The sequence below is a fragment of the Mycosarcoma maydis genome, chromosome 7, assembly GCF_000328475.2.
Source record: "Mycosarcoma maydis chromosome 7, whole genome shotgun sequence".
In the NCBI taxonomy this organism is placed as follows: domain Eukaryota; kingdom Fungi; phylum Basidiomycota; class Ustilaginomycetes; order Ustilaginales; genus Mycosarcoma; species Mycosarcoma maydis.
Window position 1 is genome coordinate 303,141 of NC_026484.1, and position 15,354 is coordinate 318,494.

Sequence of the window (15,354 nt, forward strand, 5' to 3'; positions counted from 1 at the left end):
GAACTGTGGGTGTGAACCACGAATGTGGAAGTATGTAGATCAATGGAGGACGCGCAGGGACTAGAAAAGGCGGAAGTTGGATATTTGTGACTCGTTATCTTGCTTTGGCTCTTGTGATGCCCCATCCTCGAGCTGTGGTGTCACTGCAGCAGCTATCTCTCCGACGCCTTGACCTGCTTCCGTCGGCGTTGCTACCTCGACATCATTCTTGTCAACCGCACTGGATTTGGCGACGAGACTCGCAGCGATACGCCCTTCGCGCAACCCTTGGTCCTTATCCGCTTCGTGCAGCTCCGCCTTTTTCTCGTTAGCAGCCAATGCCACACTCTGCAGGTTCATCTTCTTAAACCTTTCGTAATCCTCCAGCACGCTAATTGCGGCCGAATTTTTGACCACCTCTACAACGATCCACAGATCTGGATTGCCCAAATTGGCGTTATGGATCCTCTTGCTCTGTCCATCCTCGGCGGGTTCTGAGGTGGGGATCTGCGAGGCGACGATCTGGATCACGTCGTTACGCTTCAGCTTGCTATGTGACCGGATCCTCGGGTCGATTTTGAACGTCTTGCCCTGGTCCGGATTAGAGGAGAAGAATGTGGGCAAAATGGTTCGGGCGAGCGAAGTAAGATCTGAGGGATTGGCAGGGCAGGTGGTGGTGACTGGGGTCAAACGCTGCACGAAGCGTGTTCGTGGCTCACCAGAGACTTGCACTTCTGACAGGATGGTGTACACCAGAAGGTAGGGGTCAAACGGCCGAGAGACAGAGATGAACAGGAAGCATTCCGTGTCGGTTTCGACGCTCTTAAAGCGCGGAGCTGCGACTTTCGAGCTTCCGCCGCGACGTGGTCGTTCGGTCGCCTTGATGTCTTTCAGCTCGGCTGCGATTTGTGCCGCAATGTCATCTTCTGCTTTGTCCTCTTTCATAACACGTTCTGGCTCTCCACCTTTCTCCTGTACTGGGTGTTGTGCTGGTGATTCTGCTTCTTCTTTGGTTCTAGACGATAGAACGCTCGACTCCGAAGCAACACCATTCCTCATCGCATCCATATCTTGGTCGTCATCATCCTCTCTCGCGTCGGCACCATCGTTCAGACTTTCGGTCGCAACACCGGGATAGATCCGATCAGCTGTCTCGTTGAGCAGATCAATAAACTGCAATGCTGCCTTTCGCTCCTTGCCCTGGACGCAAGTGACAAAGATTCCCGGACCGCAAATGTTCTTGGATGCCAATCGATAGACCTGGTTGTAGCCAGGTTTCGAGCGCTTGAAAGCGGACGTCGAATCGGACGAGGCATCTCGGTTGAAGCCTGGACCTGATCGCTTGCGCTTCCAAGGCATATTGACCGCGGTTTTTGGCGGGTGTCGAGGTGGACGGTGGGGTACGGGGAGAGGCGGTTCGAGGTGGACGAGGTGAGCAGAACAACTGAACTCGAATAAAATTCCTATGGGAAATGCGGAAGTCGGGACTCGTCCACGGCCTTTTCTTGCTGCGTGCGCTTCGTGCTTGGCTGTGGAGGTAAGAGGAAGCTTTCATGTTTGTTTTCGACCTTCCCCTCACACCACTCTCGACAGTTGACAGTCGCATCGTCCAAGCTTTTTTGACGATTCATAGTCAATACGTTGGCGACGATGAACTTGAATCACAACAAATACGACCCACACGGAGTACAGCGGCTGCTTGAGATTCTGCGTCGACAACAAGATACGAATTCAAATGCTATCTCTACCCCCGTTATCGCAGCGCCGACTTCTGAGACTCGCTCGTCCACCTTGCCGCATCCGTACGCGTCGAATCCATTCTCTTTAGCCTCCTCCTCAAGCAGCCCATTAGGATCTCGGATTCACGCTATAGACGTTGAATCAGAAGCCGCTCAACGTAGAAGAAATTATAACGCGCCCTCGGCGAATTATGGCGTCTCGGCATTGTCGGACGAACGATTCGATCCGTATGCGTTGAACCCGTTCAGTGCGTCTGATGCCGTCATCTCGAAGCGTGCACTCGCCGTAGCTTCGGCTCTACCAAATGCAAAGCCCGCAGTAGCAGCATCAGCGGAAGCACGCGATTTAGCTTCACTATCCTTCGCCGAAGCACTTCCGATCCTCTCCACGCTCTCAACCGACAGTTCAGCCCTCACGCGCATACGGACACTTCGAAAACAGCAGCACCAGCTCGAACACCGGCTATCGAAAGAATACCGCCAGTTTTCTGCCACAGCAGACAAGCAGTTTCCTAACGCCAAGGCGAGAAGAGCTCAAGACGAAAAGCGCCGAATTGCCATGTTGCATCAGTGGGATGAATGCGTGAGGAAGCAACAGGATGAGTTGAAGAAGGCAGGCATTCCAGCAGTCAAAGTGACCACGGAGAAGCGCGAGATGGACAAGCAGAGGAAGGTGTTGAATGTGTTGGTCGAAATGCTCGATGATGCAGAAACCGAGGATCGCAACGGGTGAGTGGTGCGGGTGCGTGGAACTGTTCGAATCACTCGTGAATTGCAGACGGCCTCGCAGTCAAGTAAGTCAGTGGTGAGTGTGAATCATAGAATCACAGAATTTTACCGTGTTCGTTTAGAGATGTGATGCTGTGCAACTACATGCCAGCCTCTTGCTTGATCGCCTGGAATAACACCTCCTCCGAAGAGCGCAACACCTTGTCGGGCGTGTTTAACGACGACATGAGGTAGATCACGTTACCCAATGGTCGCGCATGAATGTTATACGGCAACTTGTGCTCTTCCGCTTGCTTGAGCGGAACACTGGGATGACCCTGCGTCGTGTTGTCTCCATACCTCAACTTCTTCACCAGCTCCACCGATGCTGTACTCGTGTAGCCTCCTGAGCCGGCTGCGTCCTTGAGCGCGACTTTGAGTACACAGCCCATCGCAATGGCATGCTCAACGTTGGGCAGTTCGGCGAGTCGCTCTACAGCTGCTTTGCTCCAGAATGACCACACGCCTTGCTCAGTTCCAGTCTGCGACTGTGACTGCCAATCCGATTGACAGCTTTCCCATTCCGTGCTCTTCTTCAGGATTCCGATCGCTTTCAGCGTTTCCAGCGCCACCGCACATCCGATAGGATGCGCCGTGTAACTGTGTCCGTGCAGGAGAGCATCGACTTTACTATCGCTCTGGTTGAACGCTTGGAAGATCGATCTGGACGCTAGCGTGACCGACATGGGCACCATGCCTCCCGTCAGAATCTTGGCTAGAACCGAAACGTCTGGGGTCACACCCAGCACGCTTGCTGGTGTGCAGGCGCCGAGGCGGTACAGTCCGGTGAAGACTTCGTCAAAGATCACGGGGATGCCTTGCCATTCGCCTCCTGTGGTGTTCTTGTTTGTCGTGCAAGAGGTGGTTGGTGGGGTGAGGGGCGCGTCCGTGAGCGAGAAGAGATGCTCGCTTTCACGACACGTATCGACCAAGATCCTCTGGAACAGCGGATCGACAAAAACCATGCCACCTGCTCCCATCACCAGCGGCTCCAACACCAATGCGCCGAACTTCCTCTGTTGCTGCACGGTCAGTTGTTCCAATTGATCGCGAATCGAACGTCGGTAGAATTCCACAAGCGGGTCGTTGCTGCGCAACCTTGCTTCCACATCGTACACGTCTTGGATGCTGTTGTACAAGTACTGGAAGATCTGCGCGCTCTTCCCTGCAGCAAGGGTTTGTGGCAAGTGTCGATCGCGCATCCTGTCAGCAAGATCTTGATCGTCCACAGTGAGGCTCACGACCACCTTGCCACCAGCGTGCATCTCGACGGTAGGAGCGTCGAACCAAAACCCTCTGCCGCGATACCAGTGAACTGCTTCGCTATAGTCTGATGGCTCGCACGCATCCATGGCGCCGATCGTGTCGCCGTGGTAACTGCCCTTGAGACCCAAGACTTCCCATTCCTGTTTGGGTTTCCCAGAGCGATATCCTGGCTGTTGACCGGGGGCAGCCTTTTCGGCCGCCTTTCGAGAAGAGGATCGTTGCGTAGAGTATCGTAGAATGCAGGATTGGAGCGCCATTTTTAGCGCCACTTCCATACCTGTACTGCCGTCGTCCGAGAAGAACACGCGGTCAGCCCAGCCGTATCCCGGGTTGGACAATAGCGAAGGCTCTTCTGTCGAGCTAACGTATTTTCCTGTGAGAAGCTCGGCAAGGAGTAGTGCGGGCTCATGCGATCCGTTGGGGAACATCACGTGTCCATATCGACCAGCTGCATGAGCTGCTGCAGTAACCAAATTGTGTGGTGCATGTCCCAGGCACTGTGTCCACCAGCTTGCACTTCCATCAAAGACGGGTTGCAACAGACTGTTGCTCTTCATTACGTCCACCACCGATGAAGCAGGTGAACGCTGGTCTAGCATACTGAAGAAATCACCGTAAGCACTATCAATCACATTGACCTCTTGGTTAGTCCTTGTCAACTGGTGCTGGGTGAATGGCCACCAGCAAGTGTCTCGAGTGCGTTGGGCCATCGTGCTCAGATCAGCGATCCGCTGGGCGTGTCTTGACCGCAGATAGCGGACGACGCCGTAGACACCGCCGGCGGTGTGTTCGGCTGCTGAGGTGCAAGAGGTGGGGTCGGGATGACCATTGACAAGCCCTTGGTAGAAGTGCATCATGGCAGCTTTGTCTGCTGCGCTGTCAGCATTCTTGATGGGCGGAGGACCGTAGCCACCTCCTTCTCTTGGACCACCCAGGCCGAAGACTGGGATGTTGTATTCTTCAGCAAACAACTTTCGCAGGTACTCTACATTTCCATACCTGGGCGACGGGAAGAGCAGGACGGCTTCGACGTCGTAGCCTGCCACGAGGAGCGATTCAAATGCGGAACGAGTGGTGCTGATTCCACCAAGCTCTGCAGATCCGATGAGGACGGTGGGAAGACGCAAAGGTCGTAGTAGATGTGACTGTGACAATCCAGTTGGTCCGGGAGAGTGTACGCCCCCCGCGGTCTCGACATACGCCACTGCTGCTGGCTTGTTGGTTTCTTCCGGCGTCACGGCTTCTGCTGCTGCATGGATCCAATCGCCAACATCGCGTACAAAGACTTGGTCGCTGGGCGGACTGGGCGCTTGTTCAAGCTCTCGCTCTGCCAACTTTGCACGCCTCTCCAGCTCCACGGCTAGATGAGGCGAGACAGGCTCGCTAAATCGATACAGCGTCTTGTAATGTACACCAGAGGCGTAGCGAGATACATGTGCGTCATCCGCATCGTCCAAAGCACCGGTGGAGACAGGTTTGAGGTAGTGCACGTGTTCACCGAGACCTTGCGCGGACGCCGAGAAGACATCTTTTGGTGCAGATGAGCTGGAGCAGAGTGGGAGGGCAGATGATGCAAGGCACAACGCGGTGGTAAAGATCGTCTTGCCAACATCAGTGTTGGCACCAAACACTTGATGTACGCGAAGGTGTGGGTAGAGGTGCGCCATGGCTACTGCTTGCTTGCTGGGATCACGGCTGGTCCGAATACTTGGAGCATGTATGGAGATATATGGAGCTCTCACTGAACGAAGCGGCTGTCAGCAGGGACAGTGAAGCTTGATCACAGTACGTTTCCACCGAAGAATCCGACGTTGATGATGATGGGGATGTGTTCAAGTCTGAAGCGCTGTTTCCCCAACAATCGTGAATCACGAAAAATTGGTCCGCACCTATTCACGATCCTGTCACTTGGCCCCGATTCTTCTTGCAGGCGCGGCATACGTGATAAGGAGCAGCCACGAGCCATTCACGATTTCACGATTCACGATTCATGAATTCTTCCAAAATTCTTGATTCTGTTCTTCCTCTGCAGGTTCGCCTTAATTACGAATCGTAAGTGTGACCGTGACGCGGAAACGCACATGCGCACATGTCTGAAACGGGTCAGTCGGCTTTTGCCCTCAGAGCGCGTATCGCGGCTCGACCTATCGAACAGCGCCAAACTGCAATCTCCGTACATATATCGTATGACTCGAATCGCTGTCTGTATTCATCACACAAAGCATTCGGGTAGGTACCAAGCAGCGAAAAGGGATTGAGTCATATGCACCACGACCAGCGCGATGCTAGAGATGCATCTATACGACAGGAACAAAGAGCAAAAGCCACGACCAGCGCGGTGCTACAGAGACAGCTACACGACAGAAAACACGAGGAAGGCCACGACCAGCGTGGTACTATACGAGAATCTACAGGACAGGCAAAAGCTTCGAAAGGAAGAGCAGCTGCCTGTCAAATTTCGAAGAAAAGCCACCAGAAGAAGACCAACGATTCGGATCCCGAGCAGAAACTCGACCAGCGGACGGCACGGAAGCATCGAGTTGACGCGAGCGGAAGGGAGCGGTGGACAAGGCTTGAACGTACAATGAGTGTTGTCTGTCTCGGCCAAACTACGTCTCACATCGACAGTCGTACTTTGAGCCATGTTCTCCCTGTCTGAGGTCGAATTGTGTGTCATGATCAGCTGCGGTAGTCTTCGGTGAGGGATCGAGTGCTGCCGATGGAGTAGAAACAAGTTTCGAAGCTTTAAAGGGTACACGGCTGATCGAAACGGTTGCGAACCCCGCTTCGTCGACCGAGATGCGGGCAAACCGGTCGGCAGCCGTACGCACAGCTGCCCGAAGTCCAAATTTTGAGGCATACCTCTGGCCCAGCTGCCGAAGCAGCTGAAGGCAATCGTCGTCCGTAGCGATCGATACCTTGATCTGTGCACCGCCGTGCTTGTGGATCCAATCGTGCAACGCCTCCAACGGATCGTCACTCCAGTGATTCCTCTTGCCCGGATCGTCATCCCCACCTTGGTTTCCATCCTGTCCGCTCACTGCATCAGACCCGTGGTCTTGGTCGCGATCCATGTCTGGATCACGAGGTTCAGCTGCCGCTTTGATACGCACGGGCAAGAAGCCAAGAACAGAAGAGACTGTGAGCCGATTGATCAAAATGGTCTGATCCATCGGTTTAGGAGAGCTGTCTGCTGTATTTTCCTTACGAGAGCGTCGACCTAGACCATTGTAAGCAGATTCTTTCGATGAAGAGGATGCATAGGAGAACGACTGGTGATTGAGACCACCGTCAATGCTCACACCCAAGCTGCTGTTGCCCTTGCCGTGTCGCTGAAGAAGGGCAGGAGGCTTACCCTGGCCGTAATTATGGGTGTCTCTCGCGCGTTGAGGTCGGTGTGGACCTCGCTGGGAGGCGGTAACCCCACTCGACCAGTTGCCCCAGAAACCTGCCGAAACGCTGCCAAAAACTTCAAACTCGGCCTTGACACGCTTGTCTCCATGGCAGATCACAGCCATGGCCCAGTCGGAGGTGCGATATTGCTTGTAGATCAGGGTGAGATCTTTCGTTTTGATAGACTTGGCTTCACCGTACGTCTGGTACATCCACTCGTAATGCTTCTTGACGTAGGCTTTGAGCTCGCCAAGGTCATCGAGCTCAGTAATTTCGGTTGGATCTCGAGGGATGAGGATTGCGCCGTCGCCGCCCGAGCTCTCGAAACCAATCTTGACGTTGGCAGGCGAGCTTGGTACAGAAGCGTCTCCATTCACACCGAGACAGCGGAAGCTAGAAGACATGCGTGGACCCATGTGGAATGGGGGGCTGGTAGCTAATTCTCTAACTTCGAAGCGCCCTGGGGGTTGAGAAGGTTCGGGAGGCGTACCGGAATGGAACCTCCTGTGCAAGAAAGTGGGAGAGCCTTTTTGAGCTGAGTGTGGAAGCAGCGGCTCCGAACTGTGAGATCTGGACATTCCCACAGACACCGAGGAGATCAAAGGGGACGCTGCCAATGAAGAGCTGGGAGACGGGCTGACTGGATCGGTCGGGGCACCGACTGGGTCATGTAGATTCAACCTCGCTTTCTTGGCACTTGATTCACCGTGTCCATGTTCGCTCGAGGGGGAACGATCGGAATGAATAGCCGTAAGAAGGCTAGCGGCATCGGACTGAGTACCAGGCCCATCTACGATGTTGTAGAGTTGTTTGAATGAGCCGTCTCGAATATAGCCGACGTCACCGAGGCGCAGTGCGGATGGATACCAGAGTGGATAGCCTTCACCTCCCAGGTAAAGAAGTTCGGCGTAGATCTCAGCGTAGCCGGGCATAGTCAAGATGAGCAGGATTAGTCGCTGGAACACTTGCCTTGTGTTGCAGTCTATTTCGACTCGAGTGGGTGAACGTTGCTAGATACCTTGTTCGTTGTGATCGTTGCCGAGGATGAAATAAGCAGAGGCCTTGATGTTGCTGTGATACCTTTCCCTACTTGAATGGAAACAATCCGATGGACAACGACGAGGATGCTGTGGAGACGGAGACGTGAAAGGGCCAGTGTGACGACGTTCCGGGCTGCGGCTGCTTTAGGTGTTGAGCTTGGACAGAAATAAGTTCAAAGACGGAGCGTCGGATTATGGTATTCCACAGATATCCTGCCCCAAATCAGCGAAGACGGAACTTGTCCGTACTTTGTCGGGGGTAGCGGAACGCAGGAGGTTGAATTGATGGTGTAGATGCGACGATGATATGAAGAGGAGCGAGGGTGGTTATCGGTACGAGAGGCGGTAGAGGGGATGAGGATGAGGATGAGGATGAGGATGAGGATGAGGATGAGGATGAGGATGAGGATGAGGATGAGGATGAGGATGAGGATGAGGATGACGCCTTTTAAGCTTGAATGCTTCGCAGTCTGAGCCGGACGCTTTGTGCGATGAGACCAGAACTGATCTAAGGGGTGAACTGCGAAGAACCTGGTCGTAGGATCTTTAGTCGCTGACCTTGAGAACGTATCAGACCAAAAGCAAACTCACAGATGTCTCGGGCGCCAAGACCAGAAGTCAGAGTAACTCATTTGTAACCGAATCGGATGTTTTTTGACAGACAACTTTGCTCTGCTTTGCTTGACTCCCGTGCCCTTTTCGATCCCATGTTTGCTCAAGAGCTGCTCAGCTAAGCTAGCGCTTGTGAACACAAGATTCAGCGTTCATGCAAGCTCGGCGCGAACACGAGATTCAGCGTTCATGCAAGCTCCGGCATAGATGCCGATAAATTTCACGGTGAATGTTGAGGGACAGAAACACGTGAAAGCCGAACTCTGCGCAGGAACGGTTCTATCGGATCTTGCATTTCCACACTCGCATAAATAACAGTCACGAGTCTCACGTCTCGTGTCTGTTGACGACTTCACGGCGTCGGGGCTTGTAGTTGGAGATTACAACCCAAGTCCGATTCACGATTCGTGATTGGTTGTCTAGACCTCCTTTTGGTACAGCCGGTTAAGCTTCAAGTCACGAGTCTTGTGACGGTTTGTGGTTCGTGGTTTATTCAGATCAGTGTCAGACCTTCTTTCCCACCGCGCTTTACTTCAACTCGCGACTCGTGACTCGTGACTCGTGACTGACTCTCACGTCTTCCAGCTTGACCATAAAACCAGTGAACACGAAACGCGAAAAGTCGTGAGTGCCTCACTCGTTCTGACAAAATTCGTGATTCGTGATTTGCTTTATCCGAATCGTGACTCAGACTGTTGCTAACAATCACGAATCGTGAATCACGAATTACGAATCACGAATGATGCAGAGCGCGTATCTCCGCTCGAGACCCATCGGGCAGCGTCAACTGGCAGTCGTGAGTACGACCGTCTAATGCACAGATCAAGATCGCTTGCCTTGATCACACACAGCGTTGGGGTAAATATTTACAAGAGAAATGAATTTGAACAATCGTGAATCACGAATATACCCAACGACCATCGTCCATGAGGATCGCGTGCCGCGTACAAGAGAAGTATCTACATGACAAACAGGAAAGACCAAAAGCAATCACGAATATAAGCAAGAAGAAATAGAAGCCGTGGAAAGGCGACCGCACAAGAGCGGTGGCAGAACCTTTGTGCACAGCGAGGCCATCAGGATGGGATCAACGAAGCACATGCTGAGCCAACACTCTGCATGGATCGGCACGGATGCATTGTGTTGAATCGGGCAGAAGAGAGCAATGGACGAGGCTTCAGTACACCATGAACCTGGCGTGCTTTTCCCAAACCTGGTCTCGCAGTGGCAGCCGTACTTTGATCCATGTTCTCCTCGTTGCCTGTCGAGTCAGCCCTGATGGTCCGTACACGCGAAGACGGAATGAGTGCCGTCGACGAAGTAGAGACAAGCTTGGGAACTGCAATCAGGACATGGCTCATCGTAACGGTTGCGAACCCCGCTTCGTCGAGCGAGATGCGAGCAAAACGGTCGGCAGCCATATGCACAGCTGCTCGAAGTCCAAACATGTTGACGCGCTCCTCGCCCAGCAGCGACAGTAGCTGGAGGCAATCGTCGTCCGAAGCGATCGATACCTTGATCTGTGCACCGCCGTGCTTGTGGATCCAATCGTGCAACGCCTCCAACGGATCGTCACTCCAGTGATTACTCTTGCCCGGATCGTCATCCCCACCTTGGTTTCCATCCTGTCCGCTCACTGCATCAGACCCGTGGTCTTGGCCGCGATCCATGTCTGGATCACGAGGCTCAGCTGCCGCTTTGGGACGTGCGGGCAAGAAGCCAAGACCAGGAGTGGTGCAAGCTGTGACGCGGCGGATCGAGATGGTCTGATCCGGACCAGCGTGTACTTCTGGCGTCCATGTAATGCTCTGCGCTCTGCTCACTGAGTTACGGTTACGACCCCGAGCGTGGTCATCATCGCTAGGATTTTTCGACGAAGAGAATGCAAAAGAGAACGACGGGTTGATGACGCCGCCTTCCAAGTTCATGCCCCAGCTGCTGGCGCCCTCGTTGCTTGGTTCGCGTCGACTGGAGGCTTGACCTGGTCGACATTACGGCTGCTGCGAGGGCCATGAGGTCGGTGAGGACCTCTTTGGCAGGCACTCAGCGTATGCGACCAGTTACCCCAGAAGCCTGCCGAAGCGCTGCCAAAAATCTCGAACTCAACCCTGCCACCGCGAGCTGCATCACGCGATACCGCTACGGCCCAGTCCGAGGTGCGATCCTGTCCATATACAAATGCCAAATCGTCGATACCAATCGATTCGATTCGACCGTACGTCTCGTACATCCACTTGTGATGCGCCTTGATGTATGCCTTGAGGACGCCGAGGTATTTGAGCCGAGTACGCTCGGTAGGATCTCGAGGGATGAGGATTGCGCCGTCGCCGCCCGAGCTCTCGAAACTGATCTTGACATTGACAGGCGAGCTTGGTACAGAAGCGCCTCCATTTACACCGAGGCAGCGGTAGCTAGAAGACATGCGTGGACCCATATCGAAGAGCTTGGGAGCCTCTTGATCGACTGAAAGGGGCATGGGGGGATGGAGACCCTCAGGAGGCGTCCCGGACCTGAGCCTCCTATGGGAAAGGCTTGGAGAGCCTTTCTTGGCTGAAGATGGAAGCAGTGGGTCCGAATCGGAAGACCTGGACATGCCTGCAGGCATTGAAGAGATCACAGAGGGCGTTGCCAACGAAGATCTGCGTGACGAGTCGATTGAACCTGTCGGGACGACGATTGTTTCGTCCAAATCCATCCTTGGTGGCTTGGTGCCTGTATCAACGCTCGCGTGCTCGCGCGCTGGAGAACAATCGAATCGACGGGCCAAAGGTATGCTGGCGGCATCGGACAAGCGACCAGGACCATCAATGGCGTTGTAGAGTACGATGAACGAGCCGTCTCGAACATAGCCGACGTCACCGAGGCGCAGCGGCGATGGGTTCCAAAGAGGATAGCCTTCGCCACCAGTGTAGAGGCACGCGGCGTAGATCTCGGCAAAACTGGGCATAAGTCCGTAGAAGTCTACACCTTTTTTTTAATATATATTCGACTTGGAAGCGAACCGACGGAGCAACGGACCAAGCTGGAAATAGACAAAAAGGGATGGAGATGGAGATGGAGATGGAGATGGAGATGGAGATGGAGATGGAGATGGAGATGGAGATGGAGATGGAGATGGAAATAGAGATGGAGACGCTCAAAGACCAGCGTGAGGAGGTACTAAGATCCTGGGCTGCTGGCTCTGCCTACTGAGGCTGAACACGAATCTAAAAAGTGCGGAGACGGGAGGCTATAAGATCGTCGGGTGACCACGTCCGACGAGTTGGTTGCTTTCGACTAGCGAAAACGAAGCCTTCCCGTCTCCGATCGGGAGAAACGGTGTGTAGGGAGGTTGGATAGATGATAAGGACGGGATGGTGATGTATAAGGAAGTGATCGGGATGATGAGGAGGAGAGAAGGTGGTGGTGGAGAGGAAGAGCGCAAGACGTGAATGGCGGAGCGTTTAACAGTTGGAACGCAGCACAATCCAAAGCAACGATTTGATGCGGCGGGGTTCGAGAAGATCAGCCGTTGTGCAGTACGACGGTAGGCAATTGAGTGCTGCGCTGAGCAGCCTCGATCTCGTCTTCCACGTTCCGGTGCGCAGGTTTGTTTGTATTCGTGATTGCGCGCGACGCAGCCGTCGCTTTGACCTCGAAGTTAGCGCAGCAGTCTGCAGAAGACTATTAATAAGATGCACGGTTGAGCTGAAGCGAAGCACTGGATAGGGGGCCTCTAAACCTTAAAAAATAAAAGTTGGATGTTTTTCTTTTGTCTTTTGTCCGCCTCTGGAACTGGTGCTGGCACGGAAGTGTTGTTCTTGATGTAGAGACGCGTCACTAGGAATTTATAGTGCCTTGAGTCACGGGATGTGGAGAGAAAACGGCTAATGAGGGTTCGCGGTTCGTGGTTGTAGACTCGTGACTCGGCCCGCACTTCTTTTGATTGTGTTTGTGTGTGTGTGTTTTATATCTATTCGTGATTGTTTCTTCCTTTTCTCCGATTTTCGGTTTTTGGTTTGCTGTTCTAGAACGTGTCAGATGGGAAAGGTGGAGAGGGCTGAGTTGGCATTCGTCTTTATGTGATGCTGTCTAGCACTTAGTGAGATGGCCCCCTTTTGTCTCGAAAAGCTCTACTCTGAGGGTTCAGCTGCCGAGAGATGAGACTTACCAATATCGATACTCAGGAATGATCGCCAAGGTCGATTGAAAAAAGCAACGCTGAAGATGGTGAGATTCGACTTCGAGAGTTCGAGTCCAGCTTTGTGGAACGTAGAGAAGGCTTCGGCGTCACCGACGGTTTGATGGAAATGCAGGTACAGGGATAACAATGCAGTAGCAACGAAAGCTATTTGTGTGCGAAGCAGAGTACCAACTACGCGTTGCTGTGTTGAAGACGTGTAAAGTGTCTACTGGTATTGTATATCGAGTGAAGCAAGCCGGTGTAGAAAGAGGTTGTCGAGGAATTGAACGTGGCTTATATGCCTATGGGCAAGACGCTGCCGCACTGTTCATGGCGATCACTTTCACAGCGAGTGTGAAGAGGAGACGCGTGTGCCGCTCCAAGCATTAACTTAGCTGAATGAGACTGGTCAAGTTGCATGACTCCATCGGCGGTGGCAAACGAGGTGATCGCCCGCGTTTTGTCGCGACACGAGACAGTTCAACGTTAATTTACAGCACTGATGCTCTTGCAGAGGATATGCAGCCTTCCGTAGACCGACTGGCTCAGCCTGTCGCTCGCGTGAGCTAAGCCGCGACTGCGGGGCAATGCGCGCAAAACTGTTATGCGGTCGGAAGTGATCCGAAGTGTCTCGATGGCAATGCGCTAGGAAAAGCATGACCAAGAGATTAGTCTCTTGTCCCATCCAGGCTGTGCGGGGAAGCTAGATTTGCCGCGGATGGCCGCAGTCTCCCCAGAATCACAGCCAGTCTTGATCAAGCTTGACCAGGTCAGCTCCATCTGTCTCCTCTCGAGCGCGGTTAGAACATAGATATGCACAAGAAAGTTAAGCTATAAGTTAGAGGGGCTTTCAAAAGTGTGTCCACCCCCTCTTGGATACGCTTTACGGGCACAGGAAAGGTCAAAAACTCACCGAGATTTCCGGGCCTGCAGACAGGCTGAGTCGACTTGCAATTTACCGATTTTAGGGTTTTGATGTCCCCACCAAGCCTCTTTCCGGCCCCTTTTGTTCATCTTCGGTCTGCCTCGGGTGCCTTTGCCCTGTCGTTCTCTACTCCTTTCCGGTATCGTGCTGCGATCACAGAGAGTTGCAACTCATACTCACAAATGCCTGTCAATAGGGCTGAATTGATCTCTACACCAAAAATGCTGGATAGGGTGGCTTCCAACTCTGTGACTGTATCGAGCAAGGCAGAGCAAAAACAAAGTAAACAGAGTTTGAGTACCGTTTCAATCGTCTCGATTGCGTTCGACAGTTTCGCGCGCACCATTCGTGATTCTTGTGATTCACGATTCACGATTCACGATTCGTGATTGCAACTTTAGTCGTAGGAATTGCTTTCGACTCGTCACTCGTACCAAAATTCCAGTACGCCGTCTGCACTCGTTGATCCAGTTTGCTATGCGGTTGTGCCGACACCGTCATGTCACAATCAAGGTCACAGTTCAACACACATGACACCCTTTCGTTGCGAAAATTGGATTGCCCGATAGCAGACAAGCCCGATCAGAACCGAACTCGTACGCTCATGGCTCCGCTGGTGCCTTGCATCCCCTCATCAAGATGGTCGCTGCTGTCCCTTTTGCTCAGCATGGATCGAGCAAAAGTAATGCATCACCGCTCCGCTTACCGGATTCACCGCCACCACACTGTTGCCCAGTCGCTTGTGGCACTTTGGACACGTTCTCGACTCACCCACCTTGACGCGTCGACTCTGTAGCTTGCACAGCGTTTCTTCCACCTGCCAGTTGCGGTTGCGGCGCATCTCGCGGATCACGTTGGCTTCGTGCTCTTTGCGCGTCAGGTCTCGCAGGTTGACGTTGATGAAGCCTGCGATTTGCGACAATGGCACAGACGATGGTAGCAGTTCCAGTGCCGAGCGCAGGTCGATGCGCGCTGCGTGCCGCTCGATCAGGCCCACAGCAGCGTCCAGCTGAACCGAAGCTTTCTCAGACGACGTATCCAGGTAGATGCGCAGCAGTGTCAAAAACACCTCTTGATCCGCCAGCTGCTTCTCTTCCTGGTCCACCAACAGACTCTGCTGATGGTTTGAGCGTCCAAGCCGTGCCTGCTGTGGCTGCACCTGCCCTGAAGTGATGTGGCCCCACGAGGCTGCTCGATATCGCCACACGTCGCGGCAGTACTCTTCCGCCCTTGTCAGATCTTGGAGCTTACGTACGTAGATACTGAGCGCGCCTTCATGTTGACCCATCCTACCCAGCAACAATGCCCTTGCCTCTAGCATGTCGCGGTCGTTGTCGTCCGCAGGTAGGCGAACGAGGATCTGCTCTGGCCGGTACTGCGTCGAGGTGCGCAAAAATTTGAGCAGCTTCTGCATCAGCTCGTTCAGCTCCTTCTGCAAAGATTGCGCCATTAACGAAGCTCCGTGAATCC

General features: G+C 53.5%; 6 protein-coding genes across 6 annotated transcripts in view; 1 reads left to right on the forward strand and 5 right to left on the reverse strand.

Annotated features, from left to right (window-relative positions):
* Nucleotides 1-60: 60 nt before the first annotated feature.
* On the reverse strand, nt 61-1,338 carry UMAG_02913 (uncharacterized protein; the record flags this gene model as incomplete). Its single annotated transcript, XM_011391030.1, has 1 exon — nt 61-1,338. One exon carries the CDS (start codon nt 1,336-1,338, stop codon nt 61-63), a length of 1,278 nt encoding a protein of 425 aa, XP_011389332.1.
* A 291-nt stretch (nt 1,339-1,629) lies between these two features.
* UMAG_11934 (uncharacterized protein) lies at nt 1,630-2,451 on the forward strand (the record flags this gene model as incomplete). The annotated part of the gene is made up of 1 exon (XM_011391259.1): nt 1,630-2,451. One exon carries the CDS (start codon nt 1,630-1,632, stop codon nt 2,449-2,451), a length of 822 nt encoding a protein of 273 aa, XP_011389561.1.
* A 136-nt stretch (nt 2,452-2,587) lies between these two features.
* UMAG_02915 (uncharacterized protein) lies at nt 2,588-5,419 on the reverse strand (the record flags this gene model as incomplete). The annotated part of the gene is made up of 1 exon (XM_011391031.1): nt 2,588-5,419. One exon carries the CDS (start codon nt 5,417-5,419, stop codon nt 2,588-2,590), a length of 2,832 nt encoding a protein of 943 aa, XP_011389333.1.
* A 942-nt stretch (nt 5,420-6,361) lies between these two features.
* Nucleotides 6,362-8,077, reverse strand: UMAG_11935 (uncharacterized protein; the record flags this gene model as incomplete). Its single annotated transcript, XM_011391260.1, has 1 exon — nt 6,362-8,077. The coding sequence occupies one exon, from the start codon at nt 8,075-8,077 to the stop codon at nt 6,362-6,364; it is 1,716 nt and encodes a 571-aa protein (XP_011389562.1).
* A 1,796-nt stretch (nt 8,078-9,873) lies between these two features.
* UMAG_02917 (uncharacterized protein) lies at nt 9,874-11,744 on the reverse strand (the record flags this gene model as incomplete). The annotated part of the gene is made up of 2 exons (XM_011391032.1): nt 9,874-10,772; nt 10,793-11,744. The coding sequence occupies 2 exons, from the start codon at nt 11,742-11,744 to the stop codon at nt 9,874-9,876; spliced, it is 1,851 nt and encodes a 616-aa protein (XP_011389334.1).
* A 2,774-nt stretch (nt 11,745-14,518) lies between these two features.
* The window catches only part of UMAG_15000 (uncharacterized protein), a gene marked incomplete at both ends in the record, with an annotated part of 4,109 nt that continues 3,273 nt past the window's right edge, over nt 14,519-15,354 (reverse strand). Inside the window, one exon of the mRNA XM_011391286.1 lies at nt 14,519-15,313. Coding sequence (XP_011389588.1) covers nt 14,519-15,313 — 795 coding nt within the window. The remainder of the gene's footprint in view (nt 15,314-15,354) is intronic.